We start from the raw sequence: 17,398 nt of genomic DNA, 5'->3' as shown, positions 1-17,398 counted from the left end.
GGGGGGGAGGCGGTGGGAAGGGGGGGTGGAGGGGAGGTGAAGGTGGGGGGGTGGAGGGGAGGTGGAGGGGGGGTGGAGGGGAGGTGAAGGGGGGGGAGTGGAAGGGAGGTGAAGGGGGGGGTGGAAGGGAGGTGAAGGGGGGGTGGAAGGGAGGTGAAGGGGGGGGGGTGGAGGGGAGGTGAAGGGGGGGGGTGGAGGGGAGGTGAATGGAGGTGGAGGGGGGGTGGAGGGGGGGAGGTAAATGGGGAGGTGAAGGGGGGTGGAAGGGAGAAGTGGAGTGAGGGGAGGTGAAAGGGGGTGAGGGGAGCTGATGGGGGGTGAGGGGTGGGTGAGGGGAGGTGAAGGCCGCTCACTCACCCGTCCGGCAGGTCCCACGTGGATCTGAGGCGGGAGGCAGCGTGTTGTGGCCGCTCTCCCGCTGTGTCCCGGGCGCTCGCTCGCTCCCCCGCTGACTGTTGCGGCGCCGGGGGGGGGGGGGGTATCGGGGAGACACTGACACTGGAGGGGAGGTGGAGGGGAGGTGAAGGCCGCTCACTCACCCATCCGGCAGGTCCCACGTGGATCTGAGGCGGGAGGCAGCGTGTTGTGGCCGCTCCCCCGCTGTGTCCCGGGCGCCGCCATCTTGGGTACTCGGCGCCGCGAGGCAGCCTGCCTGGCCACTGGCTGTTCCCCCACCGGGGAGGGGTGAGTTGTAGCGCCGGGGAGGGGGGGGGGGGCATGTATATGTGTGTGGGGGGGGAGAGGTGGGAGATATAGAGGGGGGGTCTCGCACGGCCGCTGACACTGGGTGGGGGGTGGGGGGGGCGCTGAAGGGGTAATAATAGTGTGTGTGTGTCCCGCTGAATGTAGCTGCGCCGGGGGAGGGGGGGGGTCGGGGTGAAAGCGCGGGAGACACGGGGAGAGGAGGAGGTGCGCGCGGGTGCTGCTAACACTGTGAGCCCCGCTAATGTATGTAACTGTGTGTGTGTGTGTGTGTGTGTGTGTGTCACTGTGTGTGTGTCTGTCACTGTGTGTGTGTGTCCGTGTCCCTGTGTGTGTGTGTGTGTGTGTGTGTGTGTGTCACTGTGTGTGTGTGTGTCTGTGTGACCCCCTGTGTGTGTGTGTCCCCCTGTGTGTGTGTGTCCCCCTGTGTGTGTGTGTCCCTGTGTTCCCTGTGTGTGTGTGTGTCCCTGTGTTCCCTGTGTGTGTGTGTGTGTGTGTCCCTTGGCCCGTCACTCCGCCTCAGGCCAATGAGAGGTGTGCGGGGGCGGGCGGGCCAAGGGACCAATGAGATTTCCCCTAGGGACACCGGACATCCAGGCAGGCATGCATGCATGCAGGCAGGCAAACATACAGTGCTTTCACTAATATAGTATAAGATACAGATCCAATGGTGGTCTTTCTCCCTCCTAATAGAGGTAAATGAGAATTTTAATCCTAATAGAGATATATTAGTATTTTATCTGGTAGTGTTAGGACTTGCGAACAGATGTCTGCCTTGTCGTCGCTCGCAAGCTTACAACGCTTTGGCCAAAGGGTTAAACTAAAAGACCCATTTCAAGAGAATATAGAAGTATTTTACTGTGTATTTTTGTCATATTGGATGTAGCATTGGGCTTCTCTGTCGTTTGCAATAGGAAAGGAAATCCCTGCCACCGAGTGTTTACAATGTAAGTGGTACTGTATGTTGGGAGACTAAGGTCTGTAATATAGTGCGTGTGGGCGCACGTTTTGTTTGTATGCTGCCAGCGGTGACGCGCGCGGCTAGGGGGCATGGCTCGATGTCACAGCGTTAGGCCGCGCTGTGATTGGTGCGCGGCGTAATTTCTTGTATTTGCTCTGATCTCCCGCGCCACCACTCACGGCCGTGCGTGCGCGTCTTGACTATATCAACGTCGGCCTCCCACAGTCAATTATCATTGGCGCGCTCACGGTAGCGCACTATATTACAGACCTTACAGAGAGAGCAGGTGAGGGAAACAGTGCAATAGATGGCAGTGCTTGTGAATGAATTTCGATATTTTTAAAAGTCTGACTAAGCATATAAAAAACCAGATCATATCTGAATGTCTCTAATACTTAGACAGACGTGAGTCCTATCAATAGATTCAGGTGATTTTGATGAATGTAACAATACTCATTTTGACCGGCTTACCACTACATTTGAGCGACAAATGGATATCTGTCCCTTGCCACCGCTGAAACATCAAGTGTTTGGCCTTACTCGCAGGGGTGAGCAAACTTTTTATGCCGAGCCCCCCTTTTTATCCATGAAATTTCTTGGGCCCCCCCTGCCTGATGTAATCAAAATCACATGGAAAAAAAACCTTTTATTAAACGGTATACAATGTTAATACAAATGTCTAAGGCCGCGCATTTAGTGCCCGCGACGGCACCCGTCTCCGCTAGCGAAAGTTGTATTTCGCTTTGCGGCGGCGGCATGGGCAACTAGGCCATTGATTGGTTCATGGGCTGTCACATGAGGCGACAGCCCCTGAAAAATCAAATATTGCCGGCTTAAAAAAATCGCGTTGCCACATCACGCTTACTATAAGCGCACGAGGCGACGGCGACAATGCATTTGTTTTCGGGCGACGTCGCGTCGCCGGCACTAAGCGCAGCCTAAATAATTGCATACTTCAACAGCTCGCTCTTGCCAGATTAGGCTGCGTCCACGCTGCCGCGGAGAGCGGTGACATCACCAACTCTCCAAGCATGAGGACAGGGTGTCCTGCATAATTTTGCAAGCACGAGCGGGGAAGTGTTTACACTTTTTTAATTATTATTTCAGTACATTCATAGTGTGATTGATATAGTGGCAGCCGACCCTTTCACTTGCAGAGGATCGCAGCGAAGCAGGTTGCCAGCGGAGGAGAGCAGGAACACAGCACTATTTTAGGGCAGACACCGGAGGGAGAAGCGTTTGACATCATAGCGCTGGGGCGTGCTCCTCCCCCGTACCTCCGAATCATGTGGCCGCCACCTGCACTATTCTGTTCGTCTGCCCGCGCACATCTTCTTGGCCGCTTGCGCACCCAGGTTTTGCCGCATGCGTCCCGCCTAAATAATCTTGCGCCCGGGGCGCCCCCCGTCAGTTTGTGCACCGCTGCATTCAATCACAACACCCACACACACAATCACAACACACACAACCAACACATACGCTCAATCACAACACACACACAACCAACAGGCACAGCGCACGCACGTGCACACACAATCACAACCAACACTCACATAATCACAACCAACACACACAACACCCACACACACTCAATCACAACACACACAGACAGACAATCAACAGGCGCACACACACACACAGCGCACACACACAATCACAACCAACACACACTGCAGATAGATATCTATCTATCTCGGAAATAGCAGTATTAGGTGATACCTTTTTTTATTTGGATTAACAATTTATGTCATAGGACAAGCTTTCGAGAGTTTTCCTCTCTTCCTCAGGTCAAGCAAGGAGTATTGCTTGACCTGAGGAAGAGAGGAAAACTCTCGAAAGCTTGTCCTATGACAAATTGTTAGTCCAAATAAAAAAAGTATCACCTAATACTGAAGAACTCATTTATTTTATCTGTCTGTCTATCAAGAGAGAGAGCGCACGCCCCATAGCATAATACAGTACATTTATTGGGGAAGGGAAGGGGGGGGGGGTAGAAAATTCACTCACAAGGGTAAATTAAAATCAAGCAGTGTGTGATATGTCACCGCCAACTCTGGTCACTCAGCATCCAGACCCTGCAGTCCAACTCTCACTTGAAGCTGCTAGTAGATGTCCTCTGGTGCGTGTGTCGAAAGGCTCCTTAAAATCGATAATGCAGTCTTTGAGTTCGGGTACTAACTCCAATATCAGCTGGCCGCAATGTGAATCTGCGCTCGATGCGGCCCGTCATGCGGCCGGTCAATTTGGCGCTACTTTCAATCGCCCCCTTTTTTTGGGTGTGTGGTGTGTGGTGTGTGGTGTGTGGTGTGTGGTGTGTGTGTATACACATATATACATATATATATATATTGCAAGACACAGCAGAGGAGCAGCCTCTGAATGGAGCTTCTGGCTGCCCATGCACAGCTCTACCCGTCCCTAGGTTTCCCCACAAGCAGCCCGTGCCCCCCCCCCCCCCTAAATAATCTTGCGCTCCCCAGTTTGCGCACCGCTGCCTTACTGCACCTGGCTGTTTGCAATAATTACAAATACCTATACAAGGTGTGGGTGACTCCAGTCCTCAAGGGCCGCCAACAGGTCAGGTTTTCAGGATAACTCTGCTTCTGTACAGCTGGCACAATCAGTGGCTCAGTCATGACTGGTCACTGATTGAGCGACCTGTGCTGAAGCAGGGATATCCTGCAAATCTGACCTGTTTGTGGCCCTTGAAGACTGGAGTTGCCCATCCCTGATTTATACGTTATTCTTTCTCCCCTGTACCATGATCTTATCTATTATTATTACCTAGTACTGTAGATTGAGTTCTGCCTGTACAGTACATTATGTAAAGCGCTATGTACTGTACAATAGGACCAATGCACTGCAGTTGTTTGATAAAGTACAACAATATATCCTTCTATGTCATCTTTTTATTTAAAAGGGTATTTTGTTTTTTCTCTCACAGGACCAACTCAGAAGATGAATCTTTTCCAGTCTGTACAGAGTGCTTTGGATAATTCTTTGTCCAGGGACCCAACTGCAGGTAAAGTACTGTATGTCTTATCTTGTGTACTATTATCTTAGAATTTGAATGAGGGAAAACTTGAGGATAAATGTTGTCACGGTAACTTGTGACAGGGTATAATATACACCAAATATCTGGGTTGAATTGAACACGACTTAGATATAATAAATATAGTTTATTATTTAAAGAAGGAGAACACACAAGATGGTACAAATAACAGACAAGGTATAGACACTTACTTAGGGTTGGACAATGAAGCAATCAGGTACAGGATTGGCAATTCATTCAGCAATACAGGTTCAAATGAAGACATCACGAAAGACAATGGGTATAGTGTTTACACTGGTTTATATGGGATTCCAGCCCTATACGTTCACAGAGGGTGTCAGGCATTGGACATCAATTACCTCCACCCAATGACCCTTTGCCACCTCACTTTAGAGGCAAAGTCATACCTGCCCACAGGGGTGGACATTATTCTAATCAGGGGCTCATTTCCCTAGCCCCCCTCCCACAAGACCGGCGTCTGAAAGTCTGATTGGGACAGGAAAACTTTTGTCTTCAGGTGTGAAACACAACACTTATCATAAAGTACCCACGTCCTGCTTTCTGTTGTGCTAGCATACACAAGCAGGGTGGAGGAGCCTTTGATCAGGGGGTTTATTGTAGAATATTTGTACTCCCCCTGAGCATTAACATACCATATGGGCTCTAGGCTTTTATACCAGACCCAAAATACAATACATTCTTTAATATCTACACATATTAAAATAATCCGTTCTGTGGGTCTGAGCGGGCTGAAATTTGTCAGGTCCTCATGCCGGAGGACCCTTGCCATAGTGGCCAAATATCAGCCTTTCACGACCCCCAGAACCAGAGATGCAAAAATACAGTTTAAAAGCACATTACAAAAGTGGCTTTTTTCTGCCATGCAAGTCAATGGCAGAAACCTAAACTTTACCATTACCCTGACTCCGTTCGGTTGCCCCGAGAGGGTCGCTATTTGCCATGCAATCCTGCCGGAACTAGGACTACGTGGTGACCGAATCTCAGCCCTCTAGGTTAAACAGAACCGGAGTTATGGGTTCCAGGTTTCTGCTCATTCTGACTTAGCCGTTTCAAAGCCACGCGGCTTTCTCCGCCATTACGGTCAATGGTAGGACCCTCCTGGCCGGCGCGACCCTTTCTCGCCGCCATTACTAGTCGGACCCTGTTGGGGTCAAGTGAGGGGGTCCCTAACATCTAGGGGCAAAAGGAATTTTATTTTTGGGTGCCCTAGAACAAAAGTTCCCACGCCAATTGGCCGTGAACCTAACCGAAGCCCTAGTTCCCATGCCAATTGCGCGATCAAAGGTCTTTTTTGACAATTTTGCCGCTCTTGCGGTTTTGCGGTCTGGCAGGCTGCCAGCTCGTCTCCGAAGGTCGGCTTCCAGGAATCCCCATTGAAATGCATTACTCCATTCACTTTCAAAGGGGGACCGCCGCTCCTCATCTCGAGCGCCACCTGCAGGTCTTCTACGGAACCGGGCCCAAATCGCCGGAATCGCCATAGAATTGTATTGAGCCCCAATGGCGACCTATGGAGAAACTGCAAAATGGAGCCTGCAAAGGCGGGAAAAGGGACAAAGGGCCATAAACACAGAATTAACATTAACCCTTTCCCTCCTGCATGGATCCCAGTGTGAGTGTTGGGGCAGACACTGGAATGGGAACAATACATATTCACAGGGGGATACACAGTTGGTGCTGAAGTAGGGGCATAACTACAGTACTGGATATCATTCCAGTTAACCCCTCGCCTCTCAGGTGAGAGCAGGGGGTGGCCAAATGGGATGTAACCCCTTTTAATACCGGGCCAACCCCCTTCTCCCATGACAAATGTGTTCTGTAAATGTTTTTTTTTTTTTTATTGTCCCAAGTTTAATAACTTTGGGGAACATGTGCTTTAGGATGGGGAGTGAAGGATGGAAGAAGTTTTGAAGACCATGCATTGAACGTTAGTCAGTGGATGTGCTTGAATGCAATATCCATATTGTAAGGGCCATCACAAATCAGGCGTCTCTCTTTTGAAGAAAATAAACTGTATTATAGATTCCACGTTTAGCTCTTGTAATATACATAGGCAATTTAATGTTTCAGGAGTACAAAACATAAACATGCAGGGCCATATTTACTAGGCAGTTTTATGCCATAAGACTTGAAAGCTCATTCCTTTGACTGAGCCGTAAGATGTCTTCCAGCGCTAGAAGGTGTCTTATAAATGGCTGCTATAGAAACAAAAAATTCTTGTTGCGTTATAATACATACAAAATGTAATTCCTAGCTGTTTAAAAAAAAATACTACAAGTATTTTCCCATAGAACTGAACTGATTTTATTAAAAAATAACAAAAACAAAAACACATAGGGTGTTGCTTGGTTTGCAGCTAAAATAGAAGTATATGTTTCAAAGTAGTCTTGGGAAGCATAACATTTAAAGAGTTCACATCTTAAACTGAATATGTAGTTAGTAGTTGGATTAGAGGTAGATTGGAGTCTGGATCCTTCATCAACTTCATGTACATGAGGATATTACTAGGCAGCGCATGGTGAGCTCACTTCTCCACACTATTCCACACTTGTTGGCCCGCACTATTAACCTTCTGCTCTCACCCCACACTTTCATTTACCACAGTCTCTCCGAACACTTGTGTGCACACTCATCACACCTTCCTCACCCATCCTCCAATTCCCTCTGCAACCCGTTAACACACCCTGTCACTGCCAAATGCGGCACATCTGCTGTTGGTGCATTGCACATGTCAACTGGAAACACTACAGCAGCTTGCAAAGTCAGACCTTGACCACCGTTCAGCTTTGCACCACTCTGTTCCCCCTATTTGCCTCCACTCACTTGGACTTTTTGCCAGCACCCCTCGGTCCCATGCATTCACTAATAAACCCTCCTGGCTAATTTTCCATTCCCAACTGTCATCTCCCTCACTCTGTAGCTATCACTGACATCTGTATCTCACATCACAACCCCATCACTCAATAAAATCCAGCAAGTCCCTGTCCTTCCCCGGAAGGGATTTGCGAGTAGGATTTGCAGGGGAAATAAATGTAATTTTCCTGCATCGGATTGAAGCCGGGAGTCTCCAGAGCTGAAACACATTAATACCAGCTCCGGAGACCCCCGGCTTCAATCCAAATGCAATAACAATACATTTACAGGCAGCTTCATTACCTTTGCGGTTACTACTCTCCCGCTACCCACACCCACCACAGGGCAAATACCACCTTCACCCATACCCGCTACCCACAATAAACTTTTAAACACAGTGCTAGCAAATACACCCATTGATTGCCAGTGGGGTTAGCTATGCCCTCAATGGGAGCAAAGATAACCCTAATGGGGGTAGAGGGGGTGCCCATTCATTACCAACAACCGCCTCAACACATACAGTACAATTATGGGAAAATTACTATTATCCAGATCTGGATGATAGCTTATTTGCCCATTAAAAATAAAACATCAGCCAGCATAAAGTAAATAAACTTTCTAATTACCCCTGCCAGGGTGAAGGCTGTCCTCGTCACTGTCTTCCGCGTCCTTGTCCTCTGTGGGCAGAAACAGTACAATCAAAAAACAAACTAATGGCCACTCACCCCTTGATCACCTAAGTGGTTAGTAACCACTATAGTTATTAAGTGGTTATCCCACCCAGGACACACTTACCACCCTCCCTGGGGCAACTACCCCCATCCGCTACCCATTGAATGGCACAGTGGTACACCATGCCCACGTAATATGGGCATGATTTGCCACTACAGTAGATAAAGGAAAACCTTAAAAAAAAAAAACACCAAAAATACATAACAATGAAATACAAATAAGCATTTGCCAAAAAATGCATTGCTTGTCACTGTCTCTATCATTAGCCCGAAAGGGGCATAGATAAACACATTGGCAGTCAATGGGCAAACTGGAAAAAAAAAATATGAAAAAATATACAATCAATGTTTTTCTTACTTTTGATGTCTTCACCCTCCGATTCCGAGTCCACCAGCAATAGCAGGAACCTCCTTGACACTTTCATTTTTATGTATTTTTGGTGTATTTTTTTTTTTAAAGGTTTCCCATTGACTGGTATAGTTGCAAATCATCCCCATATTATATGGGTAGAGTGTGGGGGTAGTGGCCCTGGGGAGGATGGTTAGGTGTTCTGTGGGTAGCGGGGGAAGGGGCTTAATCCCTTAATTACTATAGCGGTTACTAACCACCAAGGCAGTGTTTCCAAACTCCAGTCCTCAGGGAACCCCAACAAGTCAGGTCTTAAGGATATCCCTGCTCCAGCACAGGTGGCTCAGTCAAAATGAGATTGACCCACCTGTGCTGGAGCAGGGATATCCTTAAGACCTGACCTGTTGGGGTTCTCTGAGGACTGAAGTTGGGAAACACTGCACTAAGGTGATTAAGGGGTTAGTGGCCTTTTAGTTTTTTTGTTTTGGATAGTTATGTTGCGTCCAGGAAGGACGGGGAGGAAGACGAGGACAGCCTTCATCCTGGCAGGGGTAAGTGTAACTTTACTTTATGCTGGCTGGATAATGTTTTATTTTTAATGGGCAAATGAGCTATTATCCAAATCTGGATAATAGTAATTTTGCCCATTATTTTACTGCGTGTGTTGAGAGGAGTTGTTGGGGGTAGAGGAGGTGGGTAGTAGGGTGGTTGTATTTTAATGTTTCTTGGGGGTAGAGGGATTGGGTGAAGTGGGTAGTTATCCCCCTGTACCCCCAACAAACCGGGTACTCTAGTTTAACTGCTTCATTGCTCTAGCGGCTAGCCGCTAAGGTAATGAAGCTGTTTTTATTTACATTTTAATTCTAGTGTACGGGAGCAGGGGGTCTCCGGAGCTGAACCGCATTGATTTCAGCCTTGGGGATCCTCTGCTTACCGAATTACAGTCCCCAGTATGGGGTGCCGGTATCCCCCTAAATGTTTAAATCTCCAGCACCACGTGACTGGGATATTTAAACACATACGAGATACCGGGGCCTGTAACTCGGGAAGCCGGGTGTCCCTGGACCTAAAATTAATGCAGTTCAGCTCCGTAAAGCCCCTGCTACTGTACACTAGTATTAAAATGTAAATAAAAACACTGATCGCCTGTGAGGGCTGTGCAGGGAGATGCAGCTCTCTCTGCAGGTCGTACGGGGAATAACTTTGAGGCTGAGATACTATCGCTGCTATCCCGAGTGGTATTGGCATTTTCCTACCTCACGGTTTGAGATTTCTGGAAATGGTTTCAGATTCTTTCTGAATACCGTGATAACACAGATGACAAACCGTTCGATGGAGTCATGCCACACCGTTCGAGATGGCAGCAAAGTTATCGAAGCTACATGAATAGGCCCCTTTGAGTCATGGCAAACCAGGAAATTATCGCTGTTTTAGCTGCTGTATATGCAATAGTCTCTGTATTGGAGACACGTTCTGTCACCCACACACCGGTGAAAATGTCTAAATCAAGCACAGGATCAGTTGTAGACCCACGCAAGTAGTGTATTTCATCAAATGCCCTTGTGGGCTCCTATATGTCGGCAAAACGATGAGGATGCTCAAACAACGCTATATTGAGCATAAGAGTGTTATTATAAAAGATACAGATCCTACAGTCTTGGTACAACGCTGCGTTCTATATAAACATCCGATAGCGGTAATGAGGGTCATGGTCATAGAAGTAGTACCACCCATACGGGGTGCCTTAGATAGGGGTACAGCCCGTCTTGGGAGGGAAGCTTACTGGATACGTACCAGGAATGTTTCCTTGATAGGTGTATGTTTTTCTGTTTCAGTAGTGGACCCACGCCTCTGCACCTCCATATTCTCTGATTAATGCTGGAAGTTTTACTATGGATCTTGAATGAGTGATATCATTAGCTAGCTCCCATTATTGTTCTGATTTCTCTGTGTGTTGGTAGTGATTATATGTTTGTTGGTTGTTGTTGTTTTTTTGTTTATGTTATTTTTTTTTTTTTTCAGGTTCTGCATAGTCGATTTGAGTTTATTCTTGTGTACCACTTTAAATATCCAGATTATTTATTTAATGTAGACTTTTTGGATTTTAATATTAGGTATTTAGATCTGAATATTGGGGTTTGTACACTGACACTCTTGGTAGGGTTGTGTTCCTTTTTCTACTCACACATAGTGGGGATCTGTTATCACCGCATTGCTGCCTTGCCAGGTAGATTCACGTGGCCCTATTTTGCTTTGGAGTGTTGCATCTCCGTGGCAACGGAGGAGGGTGGACTTGGGCTCCCTTATAGACACCGGCTCATTGGTGGAGTGCCATGTACATGCGCAGGATGCCGACTGGTTCATTATGCGCACGCGTGGGTCACTGTTAGCGCCGTGATATCACGGGGGCGGGGGGGCTCGACTATCGTGCCACAGGACACCTGTGCAGTGAGGTGAGATAGGTGAGTACTTGGGTATTTATAGTGCCTTGTCTTGATTGTTGTTTAGCCCTCACCTTGACAAAGACTGCGTGGCAGTTGAAAAGTTGGTTATCTTTTGCTAAAATAAATCATCAGTTGATTAAGTCCGTTTGCCTGGATACCTGCTTTTTACTTCAAAACTGGCCAGTTTTTTAACTGACATGGTAGAGCAATATGTGCTGTATACAGCGTTGCTTCCAGCTCTGAATGGAGGGTGTCTTTCGCAGACAATATTCGGCTATCGAAACAATGCTGAAACTGGAAACGGCAATAAGCAATAACCTGTATTTTATGAACAGAATTTGGATATCTAATCTGGAAAATAGGATTGAAGCGGGGTCATCAATGCTGAAGTTATTGAACTTCTTGGATTTGAATGATTCAATTGTTTTTTTTTTTTTTTGTGTCTGCAACCCTTCCATAGATCTTCTTTGTCTGGCAGCAAGATCCTCTGCATATACCGTAGCCAAGAATTGTCCAAGGAAGAGGTCACTTTTTACCCCAGCAGAGAACATTACATCTTTCGTTTTCAGAATCCTATGAACCAGGAAGAGTTTATAATCTGAATTGTGATTCGCACCAACATCAGACTTGGGTTGGCAGTCGCTCTGGTCAACCAGCTGGGACCTGGTCCAGAACACTATGCCGATTGTTGACAGACTGGCGCGATTTCTGGTTTGCTAGATTCAAACGGCAGATTCCTGGGTTCGGCAAATTATAGTCCATGGTTATTCCTTGGACTTCCTGTAGATGACAGGGCTTCACTTCAAGGAATAATGTCCCTCAAAATGTCCAGAAAAGAATCTAGCTTGAAAAGCAGGCAGTTCAAGAACTGCTAGCAAATGCTGCACTTCAACCAGTTCCACCTTCTCAGTGGGGCGACTGTTTTTAATTCAGTCCTGTTTCTAGTGCCGAACATACCAGGAGGATTAAGAGCAATTCTGAATAAAATAAATAAATAAATAAAAAAATCGATGCCTTTCTCAAATTCTGTCACTTTGAAATAGTCTGTGAGGGCAGTCATAGCAGTAATGGAAAGCAGAGCATTTCTAGCCTCTAGATTTAAAGGGTGCTTGTCCATATTCCAATAAAAGAATCACACTGCCCATTCGTGAGATTTTATATAAACGTCCGTCGCTACCAGTTTACGGCACTTCTCTTTGGACTGACCACAGCACCCAGAACTTTCACAAAGGTCATAGCAATGGTAGTAGCATTGGCAAGGCAAAAAGGTGTTTTTGTGGTCCCATATTTGGACAACTGGCTGATCATAGCTCCGTCAGAGCAAGTTACCAAAGATCAATCCTGAATGCCGGCTCGTGCCAGCTCAAGTCCTTAAATATTAGGAGTATTGTTTCAACAGCGTCTTCAATGGCCCAGAAGGACATGAATATGGGCTCAAAGCGTTTGTCAGTTACAGTTCAGTTCAGTCCATCAAGTTCAACCTATACTAAAAAATTGTTTTGTGTTAGAATCTCTTTAGAAGTGGCAACTTACATTTCATCAAATAAGAAAACCTGCTTATTTTGTTGCTATTGATCAAAATAAATATTTAAATCCTAAAATAGCTGAAGTATTCTTTCCTATTGCCATCTACATTCTCCAAAAAAAACAAGTGTCAAAGATTGTCCGATTTCAACATAGAACCCACTTCATGACTGCTGACTAGAATTTCTACCTTTTCATTCATCCAGCATCTTTGCAAAAGTGTTGTTTCCAGAGTGTTGGAAAAACGACATTAATTTCACCCCAAGGATTTCTTTGTTTTGTTTGTGCTTACTGCAGCCTTGGTGTGTGATGCTTTTCCTGATGACATTTGTAGCGGGTGACAGCCCATAAACGTACGACTGATGATTTTCCGCGGCCTCATGTGGTCCTTGCAGCAGCCATTATTGTAATTGCCTGTAATTTATTAGTTTTGTACTTTCTTACACCGTTTTTGCTGGCTGCTATTTCATGAGCCACTACAGACATACACAGTTGCATAGTTACATAGTAGATGAGGTTGAAAAAAGGCATACGCCCATCAAGTTCAAACTATGCTAAAATTTAGACAACAGATACTTTATTCTATATCTATACTTATTGATCCAGAAGAAGACAAACAAAAAACCCCAGTGTCATATCATCCAATGATATCTCATAAGGGGAAAAATAAGTTCCTTCCTGACTCCAAGAATTGGCAATCGGATTAATCTCTGGATCAACATTCTTCCCATGTTTACTTATTTGGTATATGCCCGTATACCTTTCCTTTCTAAAAAGATAGCCAACTTTTTTTTTGAAGTGAAACTTCTTTAGTGGCCCCTCTGATGGGATAAAACTGGATAGATGGGGGGCGAAATGTGAAACGGAAGTGACGTCATGTAATGGACGCCGCTCCGCTCACACGTCCCCTGTCACATGTGGCGGCGGCGGCGGCGCTCCTAATCGCCGCCGCACCCCTCACCCTCCCATACGCTCCTAACTGCCGCTTTTCCGCCGCCCGATGCCATGCCGCGCGCCACGCATGCGCAGAAGAAGCGGCTGGCAGCGGCGCCGTTCCCCGCCCGCTGCCATGCAGATGGACAGGAGGAGGGAGGTTGGCGCCGGCGCCACTCCTAACAGCCTGGGAATGGGGGGGTTTGAGCGCGCCGCCGGGGGGTGGGGAAGGGGGGAGCTTGAGCGCGCCGCCGGGGGGTGGGGAAGGGGGGAGCTTGAGCGCGCCGCCGGGTTGTGGGGAAGGGGGGAGCTTGAGCGCGCCGCCGGGGGGTTGAGGGGGGGAAATCTGCTCAGAAGACTCAGACTGAGCCCCCCCGGGTCCGCAGCTCCGCCGGGGGTGGGGGGGGGGGGGTCAGGAGAGAGGGGGCAGGACACAGACAGAGAGACATACGGTGTGTACACACAGAGAGATACACATACACTGACATACACACATTGACTGACACATACACACATTGACTGACACATACACACACACACACACACACTTTGACGCACGCACGCACTGACGCACGCACACACACTCTGACGCACGCACGCACACACACTGACGCACGCACACACTCTGACGCACGCACACACACTGACACGCACGCATACCCCAGTGATGTACCGAACACCGCCCCTGAATGATGTGCCTATTCCTTCCCCCCCCCTCTGAGCTCCCCCACCCGCTCAACATTCATGATGCTGGTACTGCTGCCAATAAACACATACACACACACACTGACGCATGCACACTTTGACGCATGCACACTTTGACGCATGCACACTTTGACGCATGCACACTGACTGTCACACATACGCACGCACACTGACTGACACACATACTCACACTCACTGACTGACACACATACACACACTGACTGACTGACACACATACACACACTGACTGACACACATACACACACTGACTGACACACATACACACACTGACTGACACACATACACACACTGACTGACACACATACACACACTGACTGACACACATACACACACTGACTGACACACATACACACACTGACTGACACACACTGACTGACACACATACACACACTGACTGACACACATACACACACTGACTGACACACATACACACACTGACTGACACACATACACACACTGACTGACACACATACACACACTGACTGACACACATACACACACTGACTGACACACATACACACACTGACTGACACACATACACACACTGACTGACACACATACACACACTGACTGACACACACTGACTGACACACATACACACACTGACTGACACACATACACACACTGACTGACACACATACACACACTGACTGACACACATACACACACTGACTGACACACATACACACACTGACTGACACACATACACACACTGACTGACACACATACACACACTGACTGACACACATACACACACTGACTGACACACATACACACACTGACTGACACACATACACACACTGACTGACACACATACACACACTGACTGACACACATACACACACTGACTGACACACATACACACACTGACTGACACACATACACACACTGACTGACACACATACACACACTGACCGACACAGAGAGACATTCACACAACACAGAGAGAGAGAGACATACACTGACACACACACACACACACACACACACACACACACACACACACACACACACACACACACACACACACACATTGACTGACACACACACACACACATTGACTGACACACATGCACACTCTGACACACACACACACACATTGACTGACACACACACACACACATTGACTGACACACATGCACACTCTGACACACATACACACACTGACACACATACACACACTGACACACATACACACATACACACATACACACACTGACACACATACACACACTGACACACATACACACACTGACACACATACACACACTGACACACATACACACACTGACACACATACACACACTGACACACATACACACACTGACACACATACACACACTGACCGACACACACACACTGACCGGTACAGATACATACACTGACCGGCACAGATACATAGACTGACTGACACACACACAAACAAACACACATACATACTCTTTGACTGACACACATACATACTCACTGACTGACACACTGACTGACACGTGTGCCGAGCACGCGCGTTATAAGTCAATTTCTGTGACAAAAGTCAAAGAAGTTTCACTTACTATGCGCGTGCACAGCACACACAGCTTTTTTTTGTTTAACAAATCAATTGTATCTGCCATCAGTCTCCATGGGTAATGAATTCCACATTTTAGCTGCCATAACTGTAAAGAACCCTTTCCTTTGTTGCTGGTGAAATTTCCTTTCCTCCAACCTAAAGGGATGCCCCCCTGAGTCCTTTGTACTGCCCTTGGGATGAATAGTTCTTTTGAAAGCTCCTTGTACTGTCCCTGAATATATTTGTATATAGTTATCATATCCCCTCTTAGATGCCCCTTTTCTAATGTAAATCTAATTGAGAAAATAAAATATAGGACCCTTTCAGTGTTAGATTGGTAGGCAGATTATTGGAGATAAGGAAAAAGCTGAAGTAGTAAACAAATTCTTTGCCTCTGTGTTTACCAGGGAAGAATCAAGTTCAATAGTAGTGCTGCAGGAGGAAGCCACAACCTCCATATTAATGAACAATTGGTAAACTGAGGAAGAAGTTCATAAGCGACTTGAAAAAATTAAATTAAGTAAGGCACCTGGCCCCGATGGCATACATCCGAGATTTCTCAAGGAGTTAAGCTCAGTAATAGCCAAACCATTATGTTTAGTATTCATGGACTCCATTTCCACAGGCTCAGTACCACAAGATTGGAGTAAAGTAGATGTGATGCCTATATTTAAAAAGGGAGCTATATCACAACCGGGAAATTACAGACCTGTAAGCCTTACTTCAATAGTGGGGAAACTTCTTGAACGTTTAATACGGGATAATATTCAGGAATACCTAATGGGAAACAAAATTATTAGTAATAGTCAGCATGGATTTATGAAGGATAGATCTTGCCAAACTAACCTTATTTGTTTCTTTGAGGAGGTAAGTAGGAATTTAGACAGGGTAATGCAGTTGATGTGGTCTACATAGATTTTGCAAAGGCTTTTGATACGGTTTCACACGAGGTTGGTGTACAAAATAAAGAAAATTGGACTCAGTAATAATATATGCACCTGGATTGAAAACTGGTTAAAGGACAGACAACAGAGGGTTGTCATAAATGGAACTTTTTCAGGTTGGGCTAAAGTCGTGAATGGAGTACCTCAGGGATCGGTACCGGGACCCCTGCTTTTTAACTTGTTTATTAATGACCTTGAGGTTGGGATCGAGTGCAAAGTCTCCATCTTTGCTGATGATACTAAATTGTGTAAGGTAATAGAATCAGAGCAGGATGTAATGTCTCTCCAGAAGGACTTGGAGAGACTGGAAACTTGGGCAGGTAAATGACAGGTGAGGTTTAATACAGATAAATATATGGTTATGCATTTGGGCAGCAAGAATAAACAGGCGATTTACAAATTGAATGGGGATATATTGGGGGAATCCTTGATGGAGAAGGATTTAGGAGTGCTTGTAGACAGCAGGCTTGGCAACAGTGCCTAAATTCATGCAGTAGCTGCAAAGGCAAACAAGATCTTTTCTTGCATTAAGTGGGCAATGGATGGAAGGGAAGCAAACATAATTATGCCCCTTTACAGAGCATTAGCAAGACCACACCTTGAATATGG

At 46.7% G+C, this 17,398-nt stretch overlaps 1 protein-coding gene across 2 annotated transcripts in view; it reads left to right on the top strand.

Moving 5' to 3' along the window:
* The window catches only part of BCKDHB (branched chain keto acid dehydrogenase E1 subunit beta), a 262,858-nt gene that overhangs the window by 5,745 nt on the left and 239,715 nt on the right, over positions 1–17,398 (top strand). For both annotated transcript variants that reach the window (XM_075597957.1, XM_075597956.1), the window contains exon 2: positions 4,608–4,685. In XM_075597957.1, coding sequence (XP_075454072.1) covers positions 4,608–4,685 — 78 coding nt within the window. The remainder of the gene's footprint in view (positions 1–4,607; positions 4,686–17,398) is intronic.

Source organism: Ascaphus truei, chromosome 4, assembly GCF_040206685.1.
Source record: "Ascaphus truei isolate aAscTru1 chromosome 4, aAscTru1.hap1, whole genome shotgun sequence".
Taxonomy (NCBI): Eukaryota; Metazoa; Chordata; class Amphibia; order Anura; family Ascaphidae; genus Ascaphus; species Ascaphus truei.
Note: the sequence above shows the minus strand (reverse complement) of the source record. Positions and strands in the feature narration are given on the sequence as shown.